General features: G+C 50.7%; 1 protein-coding gene across 1 annotated transcript in view; it reads left to right on the forward strand.

Annotated features, from left to right (window-relative positions):
- The window catches only part of LOC106605797 (uncharacterized), a 29,288-nt gene that overhangs the window by 11,624 nt on the left and 5,155 nt on the right, over nt 1-12,509 (forward strand). The window contains 10 exon segments of the mRNA XM_082960521.1: nt 2,852-3,904; nt 6,277-6,399; nt 6,670-6,746; nt 7,461-7,478; nt 8,853-9,027; nt 9,582-9,687; nt 9,772-9,818; nt 9,974-10,491; nt 10,625-10,869; nt 10,972-11,130. Coding sequence (XP_082816647.1) covers nt 2,852-3,904; nt 6,277-6,399; nt 6,670-6,746; nt 7,461-7,478; nt 8,853-9,027; nt 9,582-9,687; nt 9,772-9,818; nt 9,974-10,491; nt 10,625-10,869; nt 10,972-11,130 — 2,521 coding nt within the window.

Consider the following 12,509-nt stretch of genomic DNA (forward strand, 5'->3'; position numbering starts at 1 on the left):
GAGAGAGAACAGCATACCACTACTGTACATAGAGAGAGAGAACAGCATACCACTACTGTACAGAGAGAGAGAGAACAGCATACCACTACTGTACAGAGAGAGAGAGAACAGCATACCACTACTGTACAGAGAGAGAGAGAACAGCATACCACTACTGTACAGAGAGAGAGAACAGCATACCACTACTGTACTGTACAGAGAGAGAGAACAGCATACCACTACTGTACAGAGAGAGAACAGCATACCACTACTGTACAGAGAGAGAGAGAACAGCATACCACTACTGTACAGAGAGAGAGGACAGCATACCACTACTGTACAGAGAGAGAGGACAGCATACCACTACTGTACAGAGAGAGAGGACAGCATACCACTACTGTACAGAGAGAGAGAGAGAGAGAGAGAGAACAGCATACCACTACTGTTCATAGAGAGAGGACAGCATACCACTACTGTTCATAGAGAGAACAGCATACCACTACTGTACAGAGAGAGAGAACAGCATACCACTACTGTACAGAGAGAGAGGACAGCATACCACTACTGTACAGAGAGAGAGAGAGAACAGCATACCACTACTGTACAGAGAGAGAGAGAACAGCATACCACTACTGTACAGAGAGAGAGAAAACAGCATACCACTACTGTACATAGAGAGAGAAAACAGCATACCACTACTGTACAGAGAGAGAGAGAGAGAGAGAGGACAGCATACCACTACTGTACAGAGAGAGAAAACAGCATACCACTACTGTATATATAGAGAGAGAGAGAGAGAACAGCATACCACTACTGTACAGAGAGAGAGAGAGGACAGCATACCACTACTGTACAGAGAGAGAACAGCATACCACTACTGTACAGAGAGAGAGAGAACAATATACCACTACTGTACAGAGAGAGAGAGAACAGCATACCACTACTGTACAGAGAGAGAGAGAGGACAGCATACCACTACTGTACAGAGAGAGAGAGAATAGCATACCACTACTGTACAGAGAGAGAGAGAACAGCATACCACTACTGTACAGAGAGAGAGAACAGCATACCACTACTGTACAGAGAGAGAGAACAGCATACCACTACTGTACAGAGAGAGAGAGGACAGCATACCACTACTGTACAGAGAGAGAGAGAACAGCATACCACTACTGTACAGAGAGAGAGAGAATACCATACCACTACTGTACAGAGAGAGAGAACAGCATACCACTACTGTACAGAGAGAGAGAGGACAGCATACCACTACTGTACAGAGAGAGAGAACAGCATACCACCACTGTACAGAGAGAGAGAAACCAGCATACCACTACTGTACAGAGAGAGAGAGAGAGAGAGAACAGCATACCACTACTGTACAGAGAGAGAGAGAACAGCATACCACTACTGTACAGAGAGAGAGGACAGCATACCACTACTGTACAGAGAGAGAGAACAGCATACCACTACTGTACAGAGAGAGAGAACAGCATACCACTACTGTACAGAGAGAGAGAACAGCATACCACTACTGTACAGAGAGAGAGAGAGAGAGAGAGAGAACAGCATACCACTACTGTACAGAGAGAGAGAACAGCATACCACTACTGTACAGAGAGAGAGAGAGAGAGAGAACAGCATACCACTACTGTACAGAGAGAGAGAACAGCATACCACTACTGTACAGAGAGAGAGAACAGCATACCACTACTGTACAGAGAGAGAGAGTGGCACTAACTATGGACAGTGATAACCTCATCTTTGCCAGTCACCTGCACATATACATTTTATAATACAGAATACACACTGACGGAAGAGTAGAACATGAAACCACTAGCTTAAACCACTGGAAAAAGGTTTGGGCGTGGTTGAAATAATGGTGAACGACTGTGAGATTAGGAAACAATAGAGAAAGGCTTCTCTAAACCTGAACTTTGACTCCTCTGTTCATGAACCACCTCCATTGACTCTGTCATGTATTGTGGTCAGTCTGTGTGCATCTGTTGGGTCAGACTATTGGACATATGTTGTTGTGTGGGTACTGGGTGGTGTACTGCGTTACTACATGTTGTGGTGGGGATCTACTGGTTTACATTGCATTCTTCTCTCAACAGACACTAACATTCTCTCCATTTCTCTCTCTCCTCCCAATTTATTTGCAACATACATTTTTGCTCCTCTCCTTGTTCTCATCCCTCTATCCTATCCGTCCTTCCAACATTTGTCCATGGCTCTACTTCTCCTTTACCTTCCCCTCTTCTCCGCTTTCGCTTGTCCTCCGGCCCCCAACTACCCCTACCTACCCCTACCTACCCCCAACTACCCCTACCTGCCCCCAACTACCCCTACCTGCCCCCAACTACCCCTACCTACCCCCAACTACCCCTACCTGCCCCCAACCTGCCCCCAACTACCCCTACCTGCCCCCCACTACCCCTACCTGCCCCAACTCCCCCTACCTGCCCCCAACTCCCCCTACCTGCCCCCAACTACCCCTACCTGCCCCAACTCCCCCTACCTGCCCCCAACTACCCCTACCTGTCCCCAACTACCCCTACCTACCCCCAACTACCCCTACCTGCCCCCAACCTGCCCCCAACTACCCCTACCTGCCCCCAACTACCCGTACCTGCCCCCAACGACCCCTACCTACCCCCAACTACCCCTACCTGCCCCCAACTACCCCTACCTGCCCCCAACTACCCCAACTATCCCTACCTGCCCCCCCACCCACACACCACTTACTCACACTCCTACCCCCTGAATGCCCCCCTTGTCCACCTCAAATCCACATTTCCACCTCAACCTGCCTCTGTTACTCATACTCCTCTCCCTTCTCTCCTCCTGCCCTTTGCCCCTTTTGACTGGGCAGTGTCCTCACCCCCTCTCTCCCTGGCCCACTCCCAGCCCTCCTCCTATTTCCTCCACTCTGTAATCCCCCCTTACCGCCCAGGATACTGTGGTGCTCATGCGAGACCAGTCCCCAGGACCCAACCTCACAGCCACACTGAAACCCAGTCCACAGCCGTAGGCACTAACCCCTACACTACCCAGTCCACAGCCACGGCCCCTAACCCCTACACTACCCAGTCCACAGCCACGGCCCCTAACCCCTACACTACCCAGTCCACAGCCACGGCCCCTAACCCCTACACTACCCAGTTATCTAACCCCTTTGCTACACCATACACTCATACAGATTTAAATGAAGACAGCCATGGAACTTATTCTAAGAATGCTATTGATTCTGGATATAGCTATAGTGACTATTTTAAGAAGGATGGAGGCTCTGCACGTCGTTTTGGAAAGGACTTCAAGAGCAACATTGATAGTTTGTATCGTTATGTGAATGACTCCAAGACTAAAGAAAAGCTGGAGTATGGCTTTGGCTCTGAATCCATCACTAACTTTGACTCCCTGTACTGCACCGCCAACGCCACTGATAAACAGCCTCACACCGGCTCACACACACTCGTCAGCAATGACACACACACTCAAGGCTGCACCACCCCATATAAAAACGTTGACGCGATGATGATGGAATATGCCAAAACACACACCGTCGGTTCCCTTGGTTGCACTGACACACACACATACACCTCTCTCCCTGGCCAGAGTAGAACCTCTAAAGATCTCCCTCCGCTCCCCTCCTGGTACCTCTACCACCCCAAAAACTGTCCCATCCACAGGGGTGCTCCTCCCCGCCTCTCCCCCATCGGGGCTCTCGACCCCCCCCATCGCTCTGGAGCCCCCCCTCCAGGCCTGGACGCGTCCTGCCTCAGCTCACCCCTGTTCCCCCGCTCTCACACCCTCCATGCCCTGGCCGCCCCCCTCTACTACCCCTTCCTCTACCCCCCTATCCCCCCCAGGAAAACCTCAGACCCCCCAAAACTCATCCAGGCTCCGCCGCTGCCACCCGCGCTGAGTAAGAGCTCTCTCTCTCACACTCCCTCCCCCTGTCTAACACCCTGCTCGCCTGTCTGTCACTCTGTCTGTCTGTTTAACACCCTGCTCGCCTGTCTGTCACTCCCTCCCCCTGTCTAACACCCTGCTCGCCTGTCTGTCACTCCCTCCCCCTGTCTAACACCCTGCTCGCCTGTCTGTCACTCCCTCCCCCTGTCTAACACCCTGCTCGCCTGTCTGTCACTCCCTCCCCCTGTCTAACACCCTGCTCGCCTGTCTGTCACTCCCTCCCCCTGTCCAACACCCTGCTCGCCTGTCTGTCACTCCCTCCCCCTGTCTAACACCCTGCTCGTCTGTCTGTCACTCCCTCCCCCTGTCTAACACCCTGCTCGCCTGTCTGTCACTCCCTCCCCCGTCTAACACCCTGCTCGCCTGTCTGTCACTCCCTCCCCCTGTCTAACACCCTGCTCGCCTGTCTGTCACTCCCTCCCCCTGTCTAACACCCTGCTCGCCTGTCTGTCACTCTGTTAGTCTGTCTAACACCCTGCTCACCTGTCTGTCACTCTGTTAGTCTGTCTAACACCCTGCTCGCCTGTCTGTCACTCTGTCTGTCTAACACCCTGCTCGCCTGTCTGTCACTTTGTTAGTCTGTCTAACACCCTGCTCGCCTGTCTGTCACTCCCTCCCGCTGTCTAACACCCTGCTCGCCTGTCTGTCACTCCCTCCCCCTGTCTAACACCCTGCTCGCCTGTCTGTCACTCTGTCTGTCTGTCTGTCTAACACCCTGCTCGCCTGTCTGTCACTCTGTCTGTCTGTCTAACACCCTGCTTGCCTGTCTGTCACTCTGTCTGTCTAACACCCTGCTCGCCTGTCTGTCACTCTGTCTGTCTGTCTGTCTAACACCCTGCTTGCCTGTCTGTCACTCTGTCTGTCTGTCTAACACCCTGCTCGCCTGTCTGTCACTCTGTCTGTCTGTCTAACACCCTGCTTGCCTGTCTGTCACTCTGTCTGTCTGTCTAACACCCTGCTCGCCTGTCTGTCACTCTGTCTGTCTGTCTGTCTAACACCCTGCTTGCCTGTCTGTCACTCTGTCTGTCTGTCTAACACCCTGCTCACCTGTCTGTCACTCCCTCCCCCTGTCTAACACCCTGCTCGCCTGTCTGTCACTCCCTCCCCCTGTCTAACACCCTGCTTGCCTGTCTGTCACTCTGTCTGTCTGTCTAACACCCTGCTCGCCTGTCTGTCACTCTGTCTGTCTGTCTGTCTAACACCCTGCTCGCCTGTCTGTCACTCTGTTAGTCTGTCTAACACCCTGCTCACCTGTCTGTCAGTTTGTCTGTCTGTGTGTTTATCTACATCTCTATCGCCCTGTCAGTCTGTCTGTAGTCTGTCTGTCCGTCTCAGTGTGTATATCTATCTCGCTGTCAATCAGTCTGTCTGTCTGTGTGTATATCTATATCTCTGTCTGTCTGTCTGTCACTCTGTCAGTCTGTCTGTCCATACTGTCGTGTGTCTGTATTGCATGGAGTGCTGAAATAGACACCTCACCTTAATAAAGCTATGACCTTCAGCTTCTGTTGAACCATGATAATCACTGTGATGATGATTATCACGCTTTAGTGTGTGCATGAATGCGTGCATTGGTGTAGATACGTGTGTTTGGGTACGACTATACACGATGTGTTTAATGTAGTGGTGAATGGCTATAAACTGGGCTGAACACTAACCTTCTATAGTGTCTATATGTTTCATCATGAGGTCAGACAGGAATGTTCTCACACCTTACTGATACCACAGGAGGCTGTTGAGGGGAGGACGGCTCATAATAATGGTGGGAACGGAGCAAATGGAATGACATCAAACACATGGGAACCAGGTGTTTGATGTATTTGATCCCATTCCAGTCATTCCTCTCCAGACATTACCACAAGCCTGTCCTCCCCAACCAAGGTGCCACCAACCTGTGACTGATAGCTGACTTCTGCATGGCTGTCTTCTCCAATAGGAGGTTTTATGTTTCCTGTGTCTGTCCAGGTTAATGCAGCCGCTTCCCATTCACATAATGTACCACCCTCAGAAGGGACGATGTCCTGTGTAGAATATTGGAAAAGCAAAGTGTACAAGACAACCATTTTAGAATCTGTGAAAAATATTGGACTGGGATGTTTCAAGAAACTAAGCTATGCTATCACTATGCTATCACTACTACACTACTACTGATAGTACTGCTACTCTACCACTGCTTTAACTAACTGCTAAAACAACTAATATCACTAATACTCAAACAGTTACACAGAAATACCAAGTAACATTGCTCTTCCTCTCGGTGAGTCCACCACTGATTAGAGTAGAGTAGGTTGTAAGTGATCCTTCCTCTATCTCTGTCAATCTCAGCGGTTCGTAGCGTCTCATTCGCCGGCTCTGTACAGAGAGGCGGGACTTCCTGGATGGGCGATGACGTGAAGGCCCCTCTGAGAGGCCTAGGGCTGTCCTCTCTGTGCCTGCTGGAAAAAAGAGGTACGATATACCTGTATTTAGCAGACGCTCTTATCCAGAGTGACTTAAGTTCATACATTTTCATACTGGTCCCCCGTGGGAATCAAACCCACAACCCTGGTGTTGCAAGCACCATGCTCTACCAACTGAGTCACACGGGATCATATATAGCCTAGATGTATATTTATATACAGTCTATGTGATATACAGTACATCCAGTACATTTATTCATGTACATTTACACTGTTAGAGAAATGATGTTTGTGTATGTCTAACTGTTCCCGTCCACAGCTCTGGTCAGTGCAGTCAGTGTGGCAGTGGAGGCCATTTTGGCTCAGTTCAGCACCTCACGGACCCTGGTGCAGAAGGTCAGTTTCCACTGTCTCTGCGTTTAACACCATGTTTAACACCATGTTTAACACCATGTTTAACACTGTCTCTTCAGTAACATGGTGTACACACCACATGATGTGAGATATGGAAAATGGCCTTGAGTTTTTAATCATTATGTCTGTACTTTAATGATGTATTTCTGAGGGCATGCCTGTTTGTTTCTACTGTTCGCTGTTGTCTGATGCTGGCAGCAAACCCAGCTTCTCCTCTGTGGATCAATCAATTATATTCATTTCAATTAGGAGAAATATGAGGGCCAATCATCTTCCTCCGATTTCACATTTTGGTGAAAGGAGGAGGTAATCCAATCAGTACAAACCTCCACCCCCGCGTTTATAATACCTAGCTACCGCCCCTAACGATGTATTGTTAACTGTTGCTATGACAGGGTTTCCACACCGACAGGCAAAGTGAAAAACAGACAGACAGAAGATCAACCAGCTCAAACTCCCCAAAGACTTCATTGCCTTATAGGATTTGTGTATCCGTGTCTCTGGAATTAGACGTCGGTCTGTAGCAGCGGTGGTTGCATTCAGCTCATTGGAACTTAATAACGTGTGACACTTGATGGCTCAAACAGCCTGTTAGTGGCTCTATATCTATATATGAATCCTCCATATATGAATCATCCATTGAATAACAGGACATATCTGTGTCTCTTTCTGTCTCTCCCTCTTCCTCTCCCCTAGTCTGCCTCCATTAACAAGGTGCTAGGTTGTCTTCAGATATCCCTATCTTTGGCTCAGTAGTCAGAACCTCTGTATACTAACTCCTTCCTTCCACATCCCTCTTTCCCACATATTTCTCTCTACTCCTTTCCTCTTCTATATCTCTGTTTTCATCCTTCTCGATTTATCTTCTCTTCCTATCCATAACACCCTCTCCTTTCTTCCATCTCTCTCTATTTCTCCCCTCCTCCCTCTCTTCTCTCCTATTTCTCCCCTCTCCTCTCTTACCTCTCTCTCCTCCCCTCTCTCCGTTCCCTCTTCAATCTCTCTCTTCTGCCATTTCTCCTCTCCTCCCACTTTCTCTCCTATTTCTCCCATCCCCTCCTTTATTCTGTCTCTCCTCTATTTCTTGCCTCTCTCTCTCCTCTTCTATTTCTCCCCTCTCCTCTCTTCCCTCTTTCCTCCCCTCTCCTCTCCTCTCTTCCCTCTCTCCTCCTCTATTTCTCCCCTCTCCTCTCTTCCCTCTCTCCTCCTCTATTTCTCCCCTCTCCTCTCTTCCCTCCCTCCTCCCCTATTTCTCCCCTCTCCTCTCTTCCCTCTCTCCTCCCCTATTTCTCCCCTCTCCTCTCCTCTCCTCTCTTCCCTCTCTCCTCCCCTATTTCTCCCATCTCCCCTCCTCTCCCTCTCTCCTCCACTATTTCTCCTCTCCTCCCTCTCTCCTCCCCTATTTCTCACCTCTCCTCTCCTCTCTTCCCTCTCTCCTCCCCTATTTCTCTCCTCTCCCCTCCTCTCCCTCTCTCCTCCACTATTTCTCCTCTCTTCCCTCTCTCCTCCCCTATTTCTCCCCTCTCCTCTCCTCTCTTCCCTTTCTCCTCCTCTATTTCTCCCCTCTCCTCTCTTCCCTCTCTCTCCTCCCCTATTTCTCTCCTCTCCCCTCCTCTCCCTCTCTCCTCCACTATTTCTCCTCTCTTCCCTCTCTCCTCCCCTATTTCTCCCCTCTCCTCTCCTCTCTTCCCTTTCTCCTCCTCTATTTCTCCCCTCTCCTCTCTTCCCTCTCTCTCCTCCCCTATTTCTCTCCTCTCCTCTCTTCCCTCTCTCCTCCCCTATTTCTCCCCTCTCCTCTCCTCTCTTCCCTCTCTCCTCCCCTATTTCTCCCCTCTCCTCTCTTCCCTCTCTCCTCCACTATTTCTCTCCTCTCCTCTCTTCCCTCTCTCCTCCCCTATTTCTCCCCTCTCCTCTCTTCCCTCTCTCCTCCACTATTTCTCTCCTCTCCTCTCTTCCCTCTCTCTCCTCCCCTGTTTCTCCCCTCTCCTCTCCCTCTCTCCCCTATTTATTCCCTCTTCATCCCCTCTTCCCTCTCTCGCCTCCTCTATTTTGCCACTCTACTTTCTCCTCTCCTCCTCCCCTTTCCAGGCTCTATCAGGAGACAGCAGTGTGAATCCGTCTCTGGGTCGGCTGGTGCTGCAGTGTTTGTGCCCCGCCCTGCGGAGCCTGCTCTCTGACGGCCTCAAGCCCCACCAGAGTGATTTGATCTCGGGCAGGAGGCCAAACTCAGCCTGGGGACTGGTCCAGGCCTCCACCAGGCCAGGTAGGAACTCTGGAGCGCAGTACAGAGGTGGGTTACAAGAGAACATAGACAGCATAGGAGGGCTGTGGTTGTTATACCCCCTGCCTTTCCATATATTTATATATCTCTCTCTATATCCATCTCTCTCTATTTCTCCTTCTCAGACATGATGGAAGTACATAGCCAATCTCTCAATATCTCTCTTCCTCTTTCCAATGTGTATCTCTCTCACCCTCCCAGACATCATGTGGGTTCATAGTACTTTCAGTCTCTCTCTCCTCCTCTCCTCTCTCGCTCTAGTCTGGCACTCATTATTCTGCAGTGTTGAGTCATCCTTCTCTCTATCTCTCTCTCTGATTATCACTCTCTCCCCTCCTCTATTCCCTCTTATTCTCTCCTTCCCACTACTCTGCTGATCAGGGTTATTCCATTGACTCAGTACTTGTTCATTTCAATTTCAGTCAATTCAGGTCAAAGGTAACATAACATGTTGATTAGATATTGATTTGTTTCTCTGTGCCAAAGCTTAACCAAAGCCTTTCTTTCTCTCGTCTCTGCTCCCCTTCTCCCTCCAGGGCCCAGCACTCAGTCCCTGTACAGCCTCCAGGCTAGAATAGGAGAGCTGCCCCAGCTCAGGCAGAACAAACACAGGTTCAACGCCTTCCTCCTCGGCCTCCTCAAGTAAGACCTGGCTCTTCTCTCCTAGGGTTTTTCTGTTTGACTTTTTCAATTCCAATTCTCACCTGCTTCTTGTCTCTCGTTCAGCATCAAGCTTATGGATTTCTGGCTGTCCCATCTCCAGTCATGCAGTGGTAAGTCTCTGAAGACTAAAGTTCATGTCCGCAATCTATCTGTTTGAATATTAATATGTTATAACATTATTTCTCTCCTCCCTTCACCCCACCCCCTCTCTCTCCCCTTCCGTCTCTTTCTCTCTCTCTCCTTCGCCTCCGTCTCTCTCTGTCAGATGTGTTGGTGACGTTCTACCGGCCCTCCTCCTTCATGCGTTTGTCATTGACTTCCTGCCAGCCTCTGTTTGAGGAGCTCCTCCTCCTGCTGCAGCCCCTCAGTCTCCTGACCCTTAACCTCGACCTGCTCTTCCAGCACCACCACCTGGAGCCAGCCAATCACAGCCCAGAGATCCCCAGCCCACCCAATCAGGACCTGGGATTCAGGCTCTCGCCCCGGGGGTCCGCTTCCCAAGGCAGGGGCAGCAGCTATCTCGAGAGCCTATCAGAGCTGGACTTTGGGAGAGCAGAACCCGAGGCGACCAATCGTAATGCGAGCTCGTCGTCCCTGGCCAATTCAGGGGTGAGAGGGTTGGTGGAGTCACTGAAGCCAGAGAGTCTCAGTGTGGGGCCTGCGAAGGTCTCTGGGGGTCTTGCGGAGACAAGTCCTCAGCTGATGTGGGTTCAGGAGAAAGAAATGATGGAGCTAGCACCTCCTAATGTTGAGGAGGCCAGTCTCTCCCAACAGGCAGGACAGGTGAGCACAATTCAATGTGTGTGTATTTGTGTATTTGTGTGTGTGTGTTTGTTTGTGTGTGTTTGTTTGAATGCATGGGTGGGTGGGTGTCCGTATCACACAGCACTTTTCTGAGCTGTTATTCTCTCCCTAGGTGATCCAGCAGGGATGGGGGGCTGTGGTACGCTGGGGGGGCAAGCTGGGCCAGAACCTGGCTGAACTCAGCCTGTCTGCAGTACAGAACCAGGAGGGGACATCCAGAGACCCCCCAGAGCCCCAGGCCAGTACCCAGGCCAGGAGTGACCCTCCTCAGGTCGATGGAGCATTGGCGGTCCCCTGGGGTTTGGGACGGCTGTTTGGAGCCTCCAATAACCCCACGATACCCACACTTCCAACCAGGTGCGCTGGTGTGTGTGCACGTGTTTGTGTGATAGAGTTTTCTGATACTAGACAGTTGAAGTATCTTACTCTTATCACTGATGTATCTCTCTCCCTCCCCAGACGTCCATCTCAGTGGTTGTCTCCAGGGGTGTCTGTTCTGACCCGGATGGTGAGCAGCAGTTCCAGCGCTAACCAGAGGAGGGTGCTGGAGCCCCAGCAGGTAGAAGAGGTGGTAGAGAGAGAGATGGAGGAGACATGGGACAACCCAAGACCCCTCAGGTATTGGAAATATGTGGAAATATACTGCTCAAAAAAATAAAGGGAACACTAAAATAACACATCCTAGATCTGAATGAATGAAATAATCTTATTAAATACTTTTTTCTTTACATAGTTGAATGTACTGACAACAAAATCACACAAAAATAATCAATGGAAATCCAATTTATCAACCCATGGAGGTCTGGATTTGGAGTCACACTCAAAATTAAAGTGGAAAACCACACTACAGGCTGATCCAACTTTGATGTAATGTCCTTAAAACAAGTCAAAATGAGGCTCAGTAGTGTGTGTGGCCTCCACGTGCCTGTATGACCTCCCTACAACGCCTGGGCATGCTCCTGATGAGGTGGCGGATGGTCTCCTGAGGGATCTCCTCCCAGACCTGGACTAAAGCATCCGCCAACTCCTGGACAGTCTGTGGTGCAACGTGGCGTTGGTGGATGGAGCGAGACATGATGACCCAGATGTGCTCAATTGGATTCAGGTCTGGGGAACGGGCGGGCCAGTCCATAGCATCAATGCCTTCCTCTTGCAGGAACTGCTGACACACTCCAGCCACATGAGGTCTAGCATTGTCTTGCATTAGGAGGAACCCAGGGCCAACCGCACCAGCATATGGTCTCACAAGGGGTCTGAGGATCTCATCTCGGTACCTAATGGCAGTCAGGCTACCTCTGGCGAGCACATGGAGGGCTGTGTGGCCCCCCAAAGAAATGCCACCCCACACCATGACTGACCCACCGCTAAACCGGTCATGCTGGAGGATGTTGCAGGCAGCAGAACGTTCTCCACGGCGTCTCCAGACTGTCACATGTGCTCAGTGTGAACCTGCTTTCATCTGTGAAGAGCACAGGGCGCCAGTGGCGAATTTGCCAATCTTGGTGTTCTCTGGCAAATGCCAAACGTCCTGCACGGTGTTGGGCTGTAAGCACAACCCCCACCTGTGGACGTCGGGCCCTCATACCACCCTCATGGAGTCTGTTTCTGACCGTTTGAGCAGACACATGCACATTTGTGGCCTGCTGGAGGTCATTTTGCAGGGCTCTGGCAGTGCTCTTCCTGCTCCTCCTTGCACAAAGGCAGAGGTAGTGGTCCTGCTGCTGGGTTGTTGCCCTCCTACGGCCTCCTCCACGTCTCCTGATGTACTGGCCTGTCTCCTGGTAGCGCCTCCATGCTCTGGACACTACGCTGACAGACACAGCAAAGCTTCTTGCTACAGCTCGCATTGATGTGCCATCCTGGATGAGCTGCACTACCTGAGCCACTTGTGTGGGTTGTAGACTCCGTCTCATGGTACCACTAGAGTGAAAGCACCGCCAGCATTCAAAAGTGACAAAAAAATCAGCCAGGAAGCATAGGAACTGAGAAGTGGTCTG

The sequence above is a fragment of the Salmo salar genome, chromosome 02 (assembly GCF_965601325.2).
Source record: "Salmo salar chromosome 02, fSalSal1, whole genome shotgun sequence".
NCBI lineage: Eukaryota > Metazoa > Chordata > Actinopteri > Salmoniformes > Salmonidae > Salmo > Salmo salar.